The sequence below is a fragment of the Tursiops truncatus genome, chromosome 5 (genome assembly GCF_011762595.2).
Source record: "Tursiops truncatus isolate mTurTru1 chromosome 5, mTurTru1.mat.Y, whole genome shotgun sequence".
Lineage (NCBI taxonomy): Eukaryota > Metazoa > Chordata > Mammalia > Artiodactyla > Delphinidae > Tursiops > Tursiops truncatus.
Window position 1 is genome coordinate 19,721,899 of NC_047038.1, and position 17,790 is coordinate 19,739,688.

The 17,790-nt window shown below is 41.8% G+C and overlaps 1 protein-coding gene across 18 annotated transcripts in view; it reads left to right on the forward strand.

Moving 5' to 3' along the window:
* Positions 1–17,790, forward strand: part of SMIM43 (small integral membrane protein 43) — a 50,683-nt gene extending 32,893 nt beyond the window's left edge. For 3 of the 18 annotated variants that reach the window (XM_073804879.1, XM_073804878.1, XM_073804880.1), the window contains 5 exons: positions 8,459–8,542; positions 11,744–11,972; positions 12,789–12,925; positions 14,004–15,251; positions 16,045–17,790. In XM_073804879.1, the coding sequence (XP_073660980.1) occupies positions 8,459–8,542; positions 11,744–11,972; positions 12,789–12,925; positions 14,004–14,064 (511 nt within the window). In that variant the 3' untranslated portion in view covers positions 14,065–15,251; positions 16,045–17,790. Of the gene's footprint in view, positions 1–7,463; positions 7,582–8,458; positions 8,543–11,529; positions 12,926–14,003; positions 15,252–16,044 lie in introns of those variants that run through there. The other 15 variants (XR_012331884.1, XR_012331886.1, XM_073804882.1 and 12 more) reach the window with 13 other exon arrangements.

Consider the following 17,790-nt stretch of genomic DNA (forward strand, 5'->3'; position numbering starts at 1 on the left):
AAAACTATACCTAGAAAAATGGTACAGATGAACCTGTTTGCAGGGCAGAAATAGAGACACAGATGTAGAGAACAAACGTATGGACACCAAGGGGGGAAAGTGGTGGGGGGCTGGTGGTGGTGGGATGAATTGGGAGATTGGGATTGACGTATATACACTAATATGTATAAAATGGATAACTAATAAGAACCTGCTAAATAAAAAAATAATAAAATAAAATTCAAAAAGTAAAAAAATAAAAGACACTGTACAAAAAAAAGAAAAAAACTATAAATGTAATAGCAGAAACATGATCTGGAGAGTGGTAGGTGTGATTAGTGAGGTAGGCAGTGAATTCTACAGCTGGTTTATGTTATCACAGATTGGCACTATCACTGCGGTGTTAACATCCTGACTTGTGAAATAATAATGAGAATGAGAGTTAACTTTTATTGGGCACTTACCATGTTCAGGCAATGTTCTAAGCTCTTTATATGTATTAATACATTTAATTTTCACCACAACCCAACGTTGAGGATATCGTTTTATACCTCCATTTTACAGATGAGTCAATTAAGTCATAGAGTTGAGGTCACATGCTGGTCAGGGAAGTGAAGACTTCTTAATTCAAGCAGCCTGGCTCTAGAACCCAGGGACTTAATCACCATACTCTACAATGAAGCAACGCTCAATTCTATGTGCTTTTAAAACATGCTAGATATACAGATTAGTATTACATTTTGACAAAGTTGTATCTACAGCAATAAGTTTAAACAGCTTGTGCATGTACTTTCCTTTAGAAAAGCTTTGGAAAAAGAGTGTTTCTCATTCAATAGTTCACCTACAAAACACAGGATTATTTTATCCCTTATATATTCTAGTAACTGGAGAGTGAAATTTTAACATCTTTGCAAGACTTATTTCACAATTTAATTTCATGGTGTTTAGAAAAAAATCACAGTGTGTTGACTAGTTTTAGAAACACACTGCCATCATGCATGAAATGTTTTACAAACATGATCATCAATAGTTTGATGGGCAAACAATTGTCCTTTAAATTAATACACTGCTTGTGCTGACATTGAGAGCAAATGTTGTCCCATTATTTCTGTGGCAGAGTAAACCTCACTAGAAAAGCAGGAATACCAACTAGCACACCAAATATACTAGCTTTATAATACTGTCATAAAATGATTATGGTGATGTTAAAGACAATATAAAATAATGGACTGGCAACTGCTTGATAACAAAAACACTCAGTACTCTTTAGTACTAAATAATCTTTAAGATGAGCTCAACTTTTGTTCAAAATTAGATAAAAACTAATAAAGCCTTTTTCTTAGGGTGCTAGGGATTTAGAAAGCTTCTTTGGAGGCCTGTACAATGGAGTTTTACTCACTCTAATCTAAAAGAGAATAAAAAACAGTGCCTGCAATTGCACTAGCATGAAGTCGTGTCCCAGCCTACCTGGGAGGTCTTCTTAACACAGTAGTCTTTCCCTCACATTCTTTCTTATTTGTAAATGATTTGGGCTTGATCAGAGAGGTTGAAGAGTTACGTGTACCATTTTTCTAGATTCCATATATATATGCGTTAATATACGATATTTGTTTTTCTTTTTCTGACTTACTTCACTCTGTATAACAGACTCTAGGGTCACCCACATCACTACAAGTGACCCAATTTCGTTCCTTTTTATGGCTGAGAAAAGTGGTACTGATGAATCTATTTGTAGGGCAGGAAGAGAGACGCAGATGTAGAGAACAGTCTTGTGGACATGGGGCAGGGGAAGGGGAGGATGGGACGAATTGAGAGAGTAGCATGGACATATATACATTACCATGTGTAGAATAGATAACTAGTGAGAAGCTGCTGTATAGCACAGGGAGCTCAGCTTGGTGTTCTGTGATGACCTAGAGGGGTGGGATGGGGGCGGGTGGGAGGGAGACTCAAGAGGGAGGGGATATGGGGATATATGTATACATACAGCTGATTCACTTTGTTCTGCAGCAGAAACTAACACAACATTGTAAAGCAATTATAACTCCAATAAAAAAAAAATTAAAGAGAGAAGATCCAGGAATGGACAATTGCTAATAATCAAATTGCTAGTGATAAAAATTAAACAAATACGATGAATCTTAATTTTGGGCTTTTTTGCATTTTCAATTGAAAATGTAAAAAAACTCTTAATAATATTCTGATGTAAAGAAAATGTGAACAAATACTTAATAAATCTAAATAACCTAAAAAAAAGAGTTATGTGTAATACTCAGGGGGAAATATCTTCATGGCAACTGATAGGAGAATTCCTGTGGGCAGAAATTTCATTTAAAAGAGAATCTGATGAACCTACAGGTAGAAGCTAGCTCAGGTTGGCGCTCAGGTTTCCTGCCTAACAACGAAAGCAAAGGAGGGAAAATGATGACTTTGGGGAAGAAAGGGTTAAAGGAATGCACAGCTGAAGTTGCCCAAACAGCCAACCAGGCCTTTGGGAGCAACAGAAATGTCCAGTACATATTTGTTAGCTCTGTGGTCTAAATTCTTCCTTCAGTGAGTTCGATGTTGTTCAGTGATGCTCTGTAGCGTGACTTTCTCTTGTGAAGGAATCCATGTTATACTGAGTCCTGCTTCATGATTTGCACATAGTGAAGAAGTGGTTGCTTTCGGGAGCCACTGAGATGTTGGTTACATGTGAAAAACCCTGCTTCCTTAAAGTTAAGAAGAAAAATGTCCTGCGGGTGGTGAGCAGTGGTTCACTAACCCCTTCTGTTAATGTGTCAGAGGCCCCTTCCCAGAGGAAACTGCTTTCCTGAAAGAAGGCGCTTTGGGTTCCAAGCCTACCCCATCATCGTGGCAGCTGGGAGCAATTCACCCAGATAATCTCACTCTTCTACCACTCCCTGGTTTTGGCAGTAAAAGTGATAAGTCATTTGAATTTTGCAGCCAGAAGGGACATGGAGATAATTATGTTCAATCCCCTAATTTAGGAAGCAGAAGCATAGAGGAGTGAAAGACATGCCCAATGTTACATGGCTATGCTAGCATGGGATGGTTAGAACCCAGGCCTTCTGTTTCCCACCAGTGTTCTTTCCACAACAACAGAAAAGCTGAAGAAATGTGGAAAAGGAGGAGGAAAAATCATACTGGCAAGTATGACTAAGGCATCAGCCAAACGATGAAACCAATAAATGGCTGTTTTCTTCTTGCAACAGACTTTATTTTTCATCCAACAAAATACACAAGATAGATGAAAATACAAAGAACCAAAAAATATGTTGGTAGCAGGTGCTGAGTTTTGTGTAATGAGTTGTGTATTCGTCTCTCCTCATAGGTGAGAAACAGCTCAACCACCAGCTGGGGTGGGTGGAGAAGTAAAATTCTTGGTGGTGTCTAGTGACAATCAGAGCCCACCAGCTCAGCCATACACCACATGAAGAGATCATGATTAGGAAGGACACACAGAAGAGCCAGGTGTGCAACAGCTGACGGGAATATGCGTTTTCATCAGATGTCACAAATCTTGTTTTCATTATCGGGTAACTGCGTCACTTAGCTCAACCAACGGTATCTGCAGCAGAGCAAAAGAAAACCTCATGACGGTATTAATATTCTAGTACCACCAGATTCACACACACCCTGAACATTCTCTTTTTACAGTGTTTCACAGGTCATAGAGAATGATAGGACGATCTCTATATTGCTGAAGTTATAATCCATAACTTCTGAATTCTTGAGAAGGTGCTTTAAATGTTGCTGTCTCCAGGATGCCAATCATCTTGGTGTTTAGGTACTCAGATCCCTTAAGTTAAAAGAAAGCACGTATGAGTGAAGCGATACAGAGGCTTTGCCTGTCCCAAGCCAGCAGCCTCCAGTCTGAAGTAACGATTTCCATGGGGAGGGTTAGAAGATTCCTTGGATTGATTCACAGCTGGTGCAAAAGCCAGAGGGAGGCTTGGTTAAGCAGTCATGTGTTGGCTGGTTTATGGTGATGGTTACAAGAGGAATATCCAGGTATATTTCCTGGTGGGGGCATTGGTCTCTCACCAAGAGTTTCTGTTGTAGATTCCAACCCGTATTTATGACAACGGGCCTGCTAATATGACATATCACAGAGGCAATAATACCAGGCCTATACCTTAACCACTGTGGAATTGGCCTCTCTAAATATAGAAAACCCTGAGGAGAAAGATTTTTCACATATACTAAATGGCAGTGTGACTTGTTGCATTAAAAATATTTAAACTCCTCAGGAAATATTGGGTTGGCTAAAAAGTTCTTCAGGAGGCATATGTATATGCCTTCCTATAACCTATAGTCAAAGTAGATTATTTAAATGTTTTAGATAATATGATATAGCTCTTTTTTTTACTCAAAATAAAATATATTTATAAGAGTGGTATATACATACAATGGCATATGTATTAGTCAAGGATCTCCAGAGAAACAGAACAAATAGGACTTTGAGCTAGATATAGATAGATACAATTTTTTTGATAGATGTGATAATTTGTTATAATGAATTGGCTCATGTAATTATGGTGGCTGAGAAGTTCCAATGTCCACAGTCAGTGAGCTGGAAACCCAGAAGAGCTGAAGGTGTAGTTCCAGTTTGAAAAGCAGCAGCTCAGGGACAAAGGAGACCCAGTTTCAGTTCAAGGCTGAAGGCAGGGAAAAAAACTGATGTCCCAGCTTGAAGGCATTCCGGCCTCTTACTTGTGGGAGGGTCAGCCTTTTTTCAGTCTTCCAACTGATTGGATTGGTCCCACCCACACGAGGGAGGGCCATCTGCTTTTCTCAGTGTACTGATTCAAATGTGAATCTCATCGGAAACATCTTCACAGATACACCCAGAATAATGTCTGACCAAACGTCTGGACACCCTGTGGCCTGGTAAAGGTAATACATGAAATTAACCATTACAGAATACTATTCAGGTTTACAAAGAAAGGAAATTCTGACACATGTTGTAGTAGGGATGAACCTTGAGGAAATTATGTAAGTGAAATAAGCCAGTCACAAAAGGACAAATACTGTATGATTCCACTTATATAAGTTACCTAGAGGAGTCAATTTCAGAGAGTCAGAAAGTAGAATGGTGGTTGCCAGGAGCTGTGGGGAAAGGGAAATGGGGAGTCACTTTTTAATGGGTACAGAGTTTTAATTTTGCAAAATGAAACAGTTCTAGAGATTGATGGTGGAGATGGTTGCACAACATTATGAATGTATTTAATATCACTCACTGTACACTTAAATGGTTAAGATGGTAACTCTTATCTTTCACCACAATTAAAAATAAAAAGAGAAGGATTCTGGTAAGGTGGTGGATTAGAAAGCAGTAGGAATCTGTCTCCCCACCTAGACAACAGTTGTACTAGCAGAATCTGTCTGATACAATATTTTGGAATTCTGGAGTCTATTGAAGGCTTGCAATTTCCAGGAGAAGTCTTGGATGTAAATTATGGCAACAGTGATCATGTGCTCTATGTAATTCTACTTTCCCTTTTGCTCCTCTAGCCCATGGGGCTATAATCTTGTGCTACTTTACCTTCTCCTTTTCCTCCTCCTACCCATTCAATAGCCTTGTAACCAATTCCCGGTATTAAATTTCCCTATTTTAAATACCTACAGTGGTTCTGTTTTCTTTTTTGGACACTGACTAATAATCCACTTCTTCAATTAGATTATGTCAATTTAGGTCATATGCCCCCTCCTGTACAAAGAAAAATTGTCATATTCTGTAAATGACTTTTAGATCAACAGGGACCCACTTCCCCAAAAGAGTTTCCCCTTAAGTTGAATGGGTTACATGGGAAAGAGGCAGATACCTGACTAGAGTCAGGATTCTATTGACAAGGAAGAAGGAGGGATGAGGTGCTTGGTAGGCAACCAGTGGTGTCCAAGGTCCCCCATCTAGCAAGAAATGAAGCCAAGATATGTGTCCAAGTCCATTGGACTCGAAATACAGCACTGTACGGTATAGTATAGGGTCAAATATACTGAACTGGGACCCAAGTCTGTTCATTGCCAGTCTGAACTACAGTGTCTGCGTGTGCGTGGAGGACAGCTTGGATCCCTAGATCTGGGAATGCAGGCCCTAGTTGTGTCATTAGAGCTCACAAGTTGTCATTTCACTAAGGGAGCATGCGTGACAGAAAATTCTACTTTTTTCTAATTCCTTTTTCTCTTGGGGCAGTCCAGTTTCAGCCTCGTGTGTGTGTCCGTGCTTCTGCAAGCCCACAGCTCTGATTATTATCAGCTGACACAGAAGCTTTGCAGACCTTCCTTTAGTGGTGACAGTTTCACCACTGTCATTATTAAGGTTGTGCTGAACAAAGGAGGTGTTGATCTCTATTATGCTCAGACTTTTTATTTTGCTACATAGCATAATATTGATCAAGTCTAGGGTCAGCCACAGTCACATCGACTTTCTCCAATGTTCCTGCCAACTTACTGGAAAGAGTCTAAGTTAAAGAAGTAGTGTTTGGCCATTACCACATCTGTCACTTAACATTTTTCTTCTTTAATATTGGACAGACTTGGGTATCTTCTGTTGTGTTTTAAGACATTTGAAGCTAAGGAAAGTGTCTAGAATTATGGTGGTGGTTGTGTTGTCTCCATAGAATTGTTCTTAGTGGCGAATTCTGGATTTCAAAGGCTACCCACATAGGATGATCTCCCACATACCCCTCAAATAGATTTCTTCCTTAGAGTTCCTTCCTTCCCTTCCATCCTTCCTTCCTTCCCTCCTTCTGACTCACTGGTATTTCTAAATGTTTCATCAGATTTAAGCAGCTTTTCACAAGCATTTTGCTTATTTCCTGAAGCATATCTCATTTTCTAAGCATTGCATAACTGCCCAAGTTAGGGGGCTTTTGGGGATGGGATGGGGAAAGAGGGGAGGGTGTGGAGAGCAAACCCTATTGTTGGAATGTTACAATAACTGTTGATTAACTTTAGATGACTCCCTGAGGTAGAACAACTCACTTTTCTCTCCTACCATAGTGAACATTCTCATAGATTTTCTAATTCTGATCTTGAGGGTTTTAGGGGTGATAAAATATATAAATCAGAGGCAATTCCAAGGAAGCCCAGTTTGTATCTCCTAGAAATGAACGTGGTGTTATATCTGTACTTGAAGCAGGAGCAAGGGAGAAGAGGTGTCAAAGGAACATGGGTATTTTGGAGCCATTAAGGGTTGCCAGCATCACTAGGACTGATTCAAGCCCTGACTAGCTACAGCATAGCTTCTTAGGGCCGGGGAACTTCCATAGAGTATGGACCTCATCCCCAGCACATGCATGGGTACTTTAAGAGACATCCCATCTAAGCAGAAACCTGTAACCCAATTTGTATGGTCCACAGTATCTGGAAAGGTATACAGTTACTTAAGGACCCAGTGTTACTAATCATGGTCAATAACACATTTTGAGGCCAGAGCATGGTACAAAATCTTTTTCTCATTTCTTTTGGATTCATTTCAGGCCAAACTGAATCAGCCTCAGGAGGGTACCTGGAAATGTCTTTTGTCTCTAGTCTCCTACTCTTATCCCTGCACTTGTGTTGGGGAAGCTGCTTCCAACTAGCAGGTACCCCCAACAGGTAGGTTCCATCCTGGGATCTTGGCAGATTTTTACAGTCCTTCCTGAGTGTCTTCTTGGGGCTCTGGGCTCTTTAGAGAAGCACACTCACAGGACAACCTCTTCTACTGCTACTATTAATCACTTCCCATAGATACCTTTGATGCTTGTTATGATAAAAGACCCCCCCTCCCTTTTAGAGGTGAGGGTGGGAGGACAAAGCAGGCAAAGGGAAGGAGAGCCCTATCCTGCTACACACCATGGATGTCCACAGGCTGGGGCAAGGAGCAGGTGTTCTGAGACTCGTGAGAAGGGGACTGAGGAGTGGGAAGTCTGCCTCTGAGTGGTGGATGAGGCTTTCTGTGTTAAGTGAAAGTACAAGCGGGGTCCACTCTGTGGGCAGTGGTATAGGACTGCAGTGACACAGCCTCCCTCCACCTTACCAATGTGTGCACCACGGCTTTCTTTTTAGATAATGGAACCGTAACACTCTTATCTACAGCAAGTGTCCTTACTGGCTTTTAAAATTCTTGGATTTTCTTCACATGGATTTCCATGTAGTATGCATATTTAGGCTGAGAAACATGGTGTCTTATTCCTATGGAGTCATTTGTGATAATATAAACTGAAATTCAGACCATCTTATGAGATATATAAAAATGACCAGAGGCAAAAAGCATTGGGAGCATCTAATAAATGTAATAAGTTATTTTTGTGGCAGCAATATTATTTTAAATACAAACTCTATTTAGAGTGAATATGAAGATTTATTAGTTATATTTATAAATCCATTTAAGCTGCTCAGATAAATGGATAATCTAAATAGTTATGGTTAGGCAGGCTGAAATGGGTTTGAGTTTGGTGACATAAAATCCTCATTTCTTGGCCTCTTTCCCCAGCATTCTGCAGGGATACACTGGCTCATTTGAAGCTTTGACCTTCAAGGTTTCAAAGGAAGGAGCCGAGATGCACGTAAGTAGAAGGTATGTGTCTCTTGAAATTTGTTTCTTTCAAGTTTGATGCTCAAAAGAAAAAAAAATGTCATTAATTTGACAGTCATGCATAAGAAAAGAGCACTTTCCTCTGTGAAGTAATATATCATACGGGTTGAGAATGCAAGCTGCCACTTGCTAGCTGTGTGGTCTTGGGCAGGTCACTTAACCTCTCTGTGCTTCAGTGTCCATCCTTGAATGGCTTGGATATCTGGATGGCAATGTGCCAAGTGGCATATGCCTTTTCTACCAAACACCTTGTTGATTACGAGCGCTTAACATATGCAAAGTAAGTCATGCTTTCTCTATCAGGCAGTATTCTCATCTGCAAGCTGCTGTTAACCACCATGCTTTGCTGCAATAAGGAGATTTACTGGAAAGCCAGGGGAAGTTCACAGAATAGAAAAGGGGCAGTTTGGAAAAAGGGCAGGAGTCAAGGATGCCACGGAAGCAGCAGCAAGAGCGACGCCCCATCACTCCAGGGACTGGTCTGGCCTGGGAGCTCCTCTGCCACCCAGATGAATCTGGCATGGCTCTTCCCGCCCTCCTCCCTGCACTGTATCAGGAGTGGGTAAAAGATATCTCTGACCCCCTTGGTTTCCATAACGGGAGGTGGCAATGGAAAGCAGTCACTGGGATCTGTCCTCTTGCCAAGATTACATACAATGGAAAATTCTACCAGTAGGAATATGTGGTGCCTAGAGTGGAGGTGTGTAGATTCTGGGAAAAATCACAGATCTCTGCTTTACTTGTATAAGACTTCAAATTTTCCTCAGTAACTCTGTGAGCAGTGATATGCTGGTAAGTGTTTAACAACTGGCTCTCTGGCCATGATTTGTAGCACTTGTACATTTCCACAGGGCAAATACCCCTACTGTGGCCAATTTCATGATACTACATGACATCTGAGCACAGTTGGAAATACACAGTAACATACTACTGTATAACATTTCAGCCATACAGCTACAACAGATGTAAATAATCTCAAGTGCATAGATGATAGTAAAATGTGGTGAAACAATGAGGAAGAGATGAGTTTTGAGTATTTATTACCTTTGTTAACATAATTTAATTGTAAGTTTATACGATTTAATTTTTAATCATAGCTGTATTTAGCAAATGGCTTGCAGAATTTTTGAGAGAAAAACTTTGAGCCAGTTCCAGCATACCACTGCCCATGAGGTGGATCAATAATGTTATTCAGAGAGAGATTTAGAGATCTGAGAGATTCCTTACACAGTAGGATGTTCGGTGGAGAGGCCTAGGACCTGGGAATTTTGCACAGCAGTCTATAACACTGGGGACTCTCAGTAAAAGAATAATAATAGTACCTGGCATTTACTTAGGAAAACACATTCTTACTCAACATCCCACTCATTTTCGATCCTCACAACAAATCCAAGGAGAAGGTAAGCAAGGTGTGTTACAGGTGAGGGGACGGAGAGTCAGAGAGCTGAAGTGACCACTGACACGTGGAGCCGAGACTAGAATTGGGTCCTTGAGACTTCCAGTTCACAGCTTTTTCCATACCATCCTGCTTCTTTGAACCCCCTGCCATCACTGGGAGAGCCACTTATTATAAGCAGCCCATTAAATAATGCGGGATGTGTATGTCAGGCCTTATTCCCCAAATTCATTCCAGGGGCCTCTCCTGTATCTTCACAAATAAAGAATGAAATAAAGTTGGAGGCTCATAGAGTGGGCAGTGATAACCCATTGCGTTAGCAGCTTTGATAGTCAGACCCCAAGATGGCCACCAATGATCCTTACCCCCTGGTGTTCATGTCCTTGGACCCCTGCATCGAAGAGGGCTGGCCTTGTGACCAGTAGGATACTGCAGGAGTGATGGTATATGACTTCTGAAGCCAGCCGTAAATGGCACTGCAGCTTCTGCCTTGTTCTTTTGGATCACTGGGGGAAGTGCTCTCAGCTCTTGTGCTCTGGGGGAAGTCAGCAGAGGGTTGTGCAGACACCCAAGCAGCCCTGTGGAGAAGCCCACATTGGAAGGAACTGAGGCCTCCCACCAACAACCAGCACTACTTGCCCCCCATATCAGTGAGCCACCTTGGAAGTGGATTCTCCAGCTCCAGACAAGCTTTCAGATGACAGCCACCTTGGCTAACACCTGACAGAACCGCATAAGAAACCCCAAGTCAAAATCACCCACCTAAGTGCTCCCAAAGGATTGACCCACCGAAACTGAGAGATGACCAATGTTTATGTTGTTTTAAGCCACTTAGTTTTTGGGTAATTTGTTACACAGCAAGAGTTCAACTGGATTTCTTTCAGAGCTGCACCATATGGGCTGTGGGTGATCTTAATCCACTACAGAGAGGTGTTAGGGGCTTAAGCGAGCACTTTAAGTAAATTGTTGTGTTGTTTTTGTTTTCCCCCAAAGAAATTGAACTCTAAGTCAACATTGGAGGGCTTTGTACAATATAACTTGAAATGCATTTTCTCTTTAATGCTTTTCTAAGTAAATCTAATGCTTCTGTAACATTTTTTTTCCTATTGTTACCCACAAAAATGTGCACTCTATACTGAGTGCACCTGCAACTCTGAAGAGCAAGGCAGCTTGACCTGGCATTCACTCAGGCGCCCTTTAGTCATCCCACAGCCCTTCAGACCCCACCTTCACTGTCCCCTTTGATACTTTTGGGTCTCTGGGCCATGGCATCGCCTGCCCTTTGGGAAAGCCTGAACAAGGGAAGATAATGAAGCTAATTAATTAGGAAGGGAGGGGGCTAGAGACCCCACTGGATGTTGCGGCTGGAGACCTTAAGATCATTAGCAGAACACCAGCCCTAACACCGTCCGGGAGGCTGAGCCTAGAAAAATCAGCTCGCGTTCCCAAGAGCTCAGGAGAGGATCTCAGCGTAGACAGGCTGTCGTGCCTACCGGGAGGGTGGGAGCCGGGATCACCCCAGTTCCTTGGCGCGTTTCCTCCGAGCTGGAGGAGGCCGAGGGTGGACCCCGGAGCCGTTGCCCAAGGCGAGGCGCCCGAGCGCCGGCGCGGGGAGACCGGAGGTGGGACGCGGCAGGCTGCGCCTTGCAGGCCAGAGGCAACGGGTGCGGAGCGCGCACGGCCCCTGAGAGCCGGCGCCTTCAGCATGGAGTGGGAGCTCAACTTTCTGCTGTACCTGGCGCTCTTTTTCTTTCTGCTCTTCTTACTTTTCCTCCTGCTCTTCGTAGTCATCAAGCAGCTGAAGAACTCCGTGGCCAGCACTGCCGGGGCGCTGCAGCCCGGGCGCCTCTCGCTGCACCGGGAGCCTTGGGGCTTCTCCCACGAGCAGGGGGTGTGACCGGCGCCGCGCGGACACTGGCAGGAGGGCATGGAGCTGTTCGGGCACCGAGCTGGGTCTCGGCCTCGATTCTCTGGCCGCCCAGGTTCGAGGGCCAGGCTCGGCTGCCTCGCTGGCAGGTCCGTTTGGAGGTGGGAGGGGTTGGCAAAGGGGCGAGTTTCTCCGCTCCTCCGGGAGGCTAGGGGTTCGCGGCGCGCGGGGATGTCAGGGACGGCGGGTGTCTGGGGTCTGGGCTGGTGCTGTGCTCTTAGGGAGGGACCCTAAGCTTTTCCGGGGCGGGGAAAGATGCAGAAAAGAGAGAAGTTTAGCTTTTGGAGCCAGAATGGCTTTGAGACCCTGCAAGCTCTTCTTCCAGTCCAACTGCAATTTATCTTGTACCCAAGGGGTACAACACTAAATTATTCAGATAATTCAGTCCAGCCGCTTCCAAACAAAATCGAATGTCATCCTAAGCTTTGGGACAGGAGTCAGGAAGAAACAGGGCACACTCGAAGTATTCCAAACACTGCTTTAAGTATCTTTGTGCTTCGGAGATGCTAAATGGGATTCAACTGGCGGTGCCAAGGAGCGAGGACTCAGGGGCCCATTTTTTTATGGGGAAGCTCCTCTTGCCCTTGATCCCTACTCCTATTCTAGACGCCAACCCCGTAGGAGCCTGCGGATTGCCGCGGCGGTAGGTTTAGATTCTGAAACAGCAGGAGGGTGAGCGTTAGAGTGGGAGCCATTGGGAGAGTCCTTGGAGTTGCCATGGAGGGCTGGAGAAAGGAGGCAGTTTAAGCATTGTAGGGCAACGGGAAAAGGACAGGAAGAATGTAGGCTGTCCTACGTCATTCGAACATCTTCGGGAAGATTGACGGGCACGAGTAAACTGCTCACCAGTGTGCCTTAAGTACGCTCGGGGCAATGTTAGTCTGGGAAATAACTTCATCTTCCAGATGCTTTTTCCTCGGTTTATGCCGTCTCAAGTTCTGGAGCCGAGCTGCTGCTCTGGGCTGGGGTGTGGAGGACCGCGGATGCAGTTACAGCCGGGTAACCGGGCTGGAAACACCAGAGATGGACGTTTTCTGCGACGGTAAGTAGGGACCACCCTTGGTTTCACTTTGTCCCTGGGTAAACTTTTGAAGACCCAGGGCCTTTAAAAAGTGAGAGCTTAGGATGGAGGAAATGGGTGCAATGAAATAAAGGGCTCTCTCCCACTCAGAACCAGTGAGCTTCTACTGGAACCAAGGAGCCAAACTGATTCCTAACCTAGTACAGTGTCTAGGTAGAGGATCATAATAATTAGAATGGGATGTGAGAAGTGATTGCAATTTTAATAAATATGCTCTTTTGGAAAACAGTGTGCAGGGGTTCTTGAAGTTGAAATATGTAATGCAGATACAATTTGTCTTCAGTAAGGGAAGATTTGGGTTCAGTCATGTTTAGGATAAGATAAGCTGTCCCTGTTGTGACTGTAACACGGAAAACATTTATTAATTTTAGGCACAAAGACAGACCATGTAGAAAGGCTAAAAACAATGAAACAATAAGTGTCGCCTAAGTTGATAATATGAAAGTGAAGTGGAAGACAATTATTTTAATAATTCGAGAGAAGGAAAAATGGTCTCACTGTGTGAATATTTATGGGGGAAGTTTTGGCCTGACACATTCAGATAATTTCCTGCTTTCCTAGAATAGAACTGTTGTTAATGAAGTGAGTGGTTTATTTTAAATATAATGTCATAATCAAATTCAAATACATATGTGTATATACATATATGCACGCATATATGTGTGTATATACACACATATGTATATATGCACATGTGTACACACACACATATATATATATACACATACACACACCTCTCTTTATTGGAGGTATAATAAGACTCAATTTGAATTCCCAGTTTGAATCTCAGAATCAACTGCAGTGATTCGAAATTGTACTTTGCACAGTAGTTCTCTAATTGGTTGACACCTCTGCAGTGACATGTAGTTATACAGTTGTATGGTAAATATGGACTTTGAAGATGAGTGTGGGAGTAATTAATAAGCACTAATAGTTTACAAGGATGGAAAACAATCTCTTCATACTTTATAAATAACCAGAATGCAAATTGTTTTAACCACCTGCTTGTCTTGATTTTATAATCCTTTATTCTTCCTAGCAGTGCCACAGGTATCCAGAGGTTTAAATCACCCCTGACTCTTCTAGACAGGAGACTATAGAGAACTCAGGGTGAGTAGTTTGCTGCCATCCCAGTATTAAGCCAATCTCTTTGCTGGTTCTACTGACTGAGTTTCCTACGAAAAGAGTGGTTGCCTTTCTCTCTTGTGGCCAGTGCCATTTTATAACCTCCTCAGAATCTAATTCATTAACTACTAAGTTCCCATTTATCCAGGCAAAAATGAATATTTATTCCTATTACCCAATCTCTGCCTGGAACTTGGCCCTAAAATCTGGGAATTAAGGACTCTCACAAGTTCTCTCAGAACTTGCTGCTGTTGACCTCCTGCTTTGCCCTTGCTTTGTTAGAGATCTTGCTTTTGAAACTTTGACATCTCTACATGAGCTGCCCTGTTCCATTCATTTATTCAATCCTCATTTTTAAGAACCCAACATAGATCGATCTCTCACATTAGAACTACTTTTGAACTCAAATTTTGCGCTACCTGTATGCATTTTTAATCTAGCCCTCTGACACCCACAGTGGCCTAGGTGCCAGGCTTGTACACATTGGCTGCTCTATCCACCACACCCTGGTGCTGACAATCACTCCACCAAGTCTGTTTTTGAAGACAGTGTACATATGAACTAGGCATTAAAACATTTTGAAAAGTCAGGAACATTTAAGATAACTGCTTATTATATAAGTGTAACTTGATTATAGAAAATTGCTGTGTTTTATTTTCAATATAAGGTTTTTAGTGACTCTTCAGCAACGTTAGAAACTGAGTTGAATTTCTTACATTATATGGAAATGGGCCATAATTCGATTGTTACATAATATTAGTATTCTGTTTCAACTGTTCTTATTTCATTGTTGTTTCTAAATTTCAGCTGTTTAAAAAGACTTCAAATCTTATTAGGATAATCTCGATTGTTTCACTGATTTCCAAACTTGTAAGTGCAATGAATCTGCAGTTCTACTTGGAAAGATAATCATTTTAAGTTGAATGAGAATGACATCACAATCATACCTGTGAAATCTAAAATGTCTAATAAAGTAGATTCCTATGTCTGAACTTCAATTTTAAGGCACAGCTGTGGATGCAGGACTGATGCCATCTGGTGCAAGTCCACAGAATAAGAGAGAAAATTTACCCAGGGTGTGCCATGCACTGGCTTTTCTGGGAATGACAAGGTGCCAGGATTTGTTTTTGGTTCACTTGCAGGGGTGGAAACTTGGAACTAGGTGAGTAAAAAATATGCAATATTCTATTTTTAGCTTGACATTCCATGTTTCCAATTTTGTCTATAGTTTCAAAATAAGTGCAATAGAGTTAAAAATTTTTAATGGCCAAAATTCTAAACATTGTAAATGGTTAAACCATTATGGATAGTGGGAAATGATTATTTTTTCTAATTCATACCTACTAATATAGAGACTTTTAGAATACTAATGTAGTACATAGAAAGTACTTGCAGAATACTGTACTCTCTTTTTATAGCTACTCTGAGGTACTTGTGCTTATTTAAGCTAAATCCACAATTTAAACTCTGGGACTACTAGGAAATCACTGTCAGCTGTCTGTGTCACATAAAGGGAAAATTAAACATTGAGTTGTAGATCTTTGATGTTGATTTTTTGTTTGTTTGAATCAGTGAAATCAAGTCTCCATTTTTTACTTTGTCTACACAAAATAAAGTTATAGATGAAATAATGATCTGAATAATTACCTGAGTAGTTAGCATTTTACCATATAAGAACTTGAGTAAGCAGAAGGGCAGACCTGTGTTTAGAGAGTACTGAGAACATAATAGACACTCAGAAAAAAACTTCCTGATGGATTAAGCTAAAACCCCTCTTATTTGTCTTAATAGCAGCTATTTTACACAGTAATCCTGATTATTTCCTCCACCCACCTTTGGTCTGTTTAGGCACTGGTGGGTTCAAGATATACTTTTGTTTTATTAATATGATTCTATGAAGTTTCTTGAACTTGAATATGTACAGATTCTTCAGGCAAGATATTTTTTACTTTCAGATAAAAATTTTCTTATTGGGAATCAAGGTGGATTGCTATCTTGAAATTACTGGACTGAACAGCGGCATTAACAAAGTAGGGGTTTCGTTTTGTTCTCATGTAACAAGGAGGTTGAGGGTCGGCTAGTACTGGTGTTGGTTCAGCAGCTCACAGATGTCAGCGTCAAGGTGGCCCCTGAGGTTCCCATGGCTTTTCCCGTAGGTTCCAAGATGGTTGTTACAGTTCCCCTCAAGAAGATGGAGGAAACCCAAAGGGAAGACAGAGCATGCCAGTTTGAGTCCACTTCCGTTTAAAGAGCTTTCGGCAGCCCAGCAACTTTTGCTTACATCTCATTGGCCAGACTGTGTCATTGGCTCCTGCTATGTCTTAAGATTGGCTGAGAAAGGTAGTTTTTGTAGCTGGACATACAACTGCCTTCAACAAAAATCTGAGTTCTCTTGATAAGGAAGAAGATAATGGTGGATCTTGGGTGAACAACTTGTAGTCTGTGCCCTGGATACAAAATACAGTAGTAAAGAAGCATGATGCTTGAAACATATCAAAACTGTAGCTCCTTCACAACTGGCAACTCCAAGCAACACTGCTGTGCTCTGAGAGAGTGAGTAGAGTGAAGACGTGTTAGGTTTTCTCATGAAACACTTACCAGGACTGCCCTTCTCTCTCAGCCCTTGCCCCTATCAGGCTTTTCTAGAGGAAGATGCTGGGAAGCTGCACACTGTCTTGGAGGACATAATCTCTTCATGGAGGTTTGAAATGGGATGAGGAATGTTCTCCCTTGCTACTTCCACATCTGCTTCATTTATCTCTTCTCTGATTTTCCTGACAACTTTTTGGTGGAATCTAGTTGTGTATTTGATCCCCATAAAAGGATCATTTCTTTCATGCACAGGGGAGGGTAATCTATGTGAAGAAAGGCTACTTTACTCCCTTCTGTGACTCCACCACCAATCTAGGAATATCCTGGAAGAATTGCTTCTCAGAGCTGCTTCCATAAGCAGCCTACATCCTGGCTAAGCAAAGGGAGAAGAAACACTTCCCACATCCAGGGCTGTCCAAAAGAACTTTCTGTGATGACAGAAATGTTCTATATTTGGACTGTCTTATATGGTAGCCACTAGCCACATGTGGTTGGCAAACACTTGAAATGTGGCTACTGTGATTGAGGAGGTAAATTTTAATTTTATTTACTTTTAAATAATTTAAATGTAAATAGCCACATGTGGCCAGTGTCTATTGTGCTGTAGAGCATAGTACATGCCTTTCTCTTTCCTGCGTTTTAGAACTTGCTGGGTGTGTGTATGGGGAAGGGGGTGGTTAGAGTCACCACGTAAGTCACATGCTTGGTGTTCCATGGTCTTCACTGTTCCACCTTGCCATTGAATTTGTCTCTCAGAGGAAAAGGAAACATGATATTTTGGAACTAAATTCAAGATGTTAACTTGACATTTACACATTGAACGTATGTATAAGTGGAATGGTCTCCTGGGAACAGATCCTGTGATTGATTTTAGTAATAAATGATGATGGGAAAGGGGTAGTGCTGGTCATTTAACATTCCTAGTGAACATTATGTGTTCCTAGTCAAAGTCAGCAGAGATTATTTTATTCTGTTGTGTAATTCATTCTGTTACTTTATTTTTTTAATATTGTGGCTGCTAAATGATACTTCATGTCTGTTTTTCAAAATACTTTGTGGTTTATACTTTTAAAAGGCTGTGAAATAAAAAAATAATTATATGTAACTCA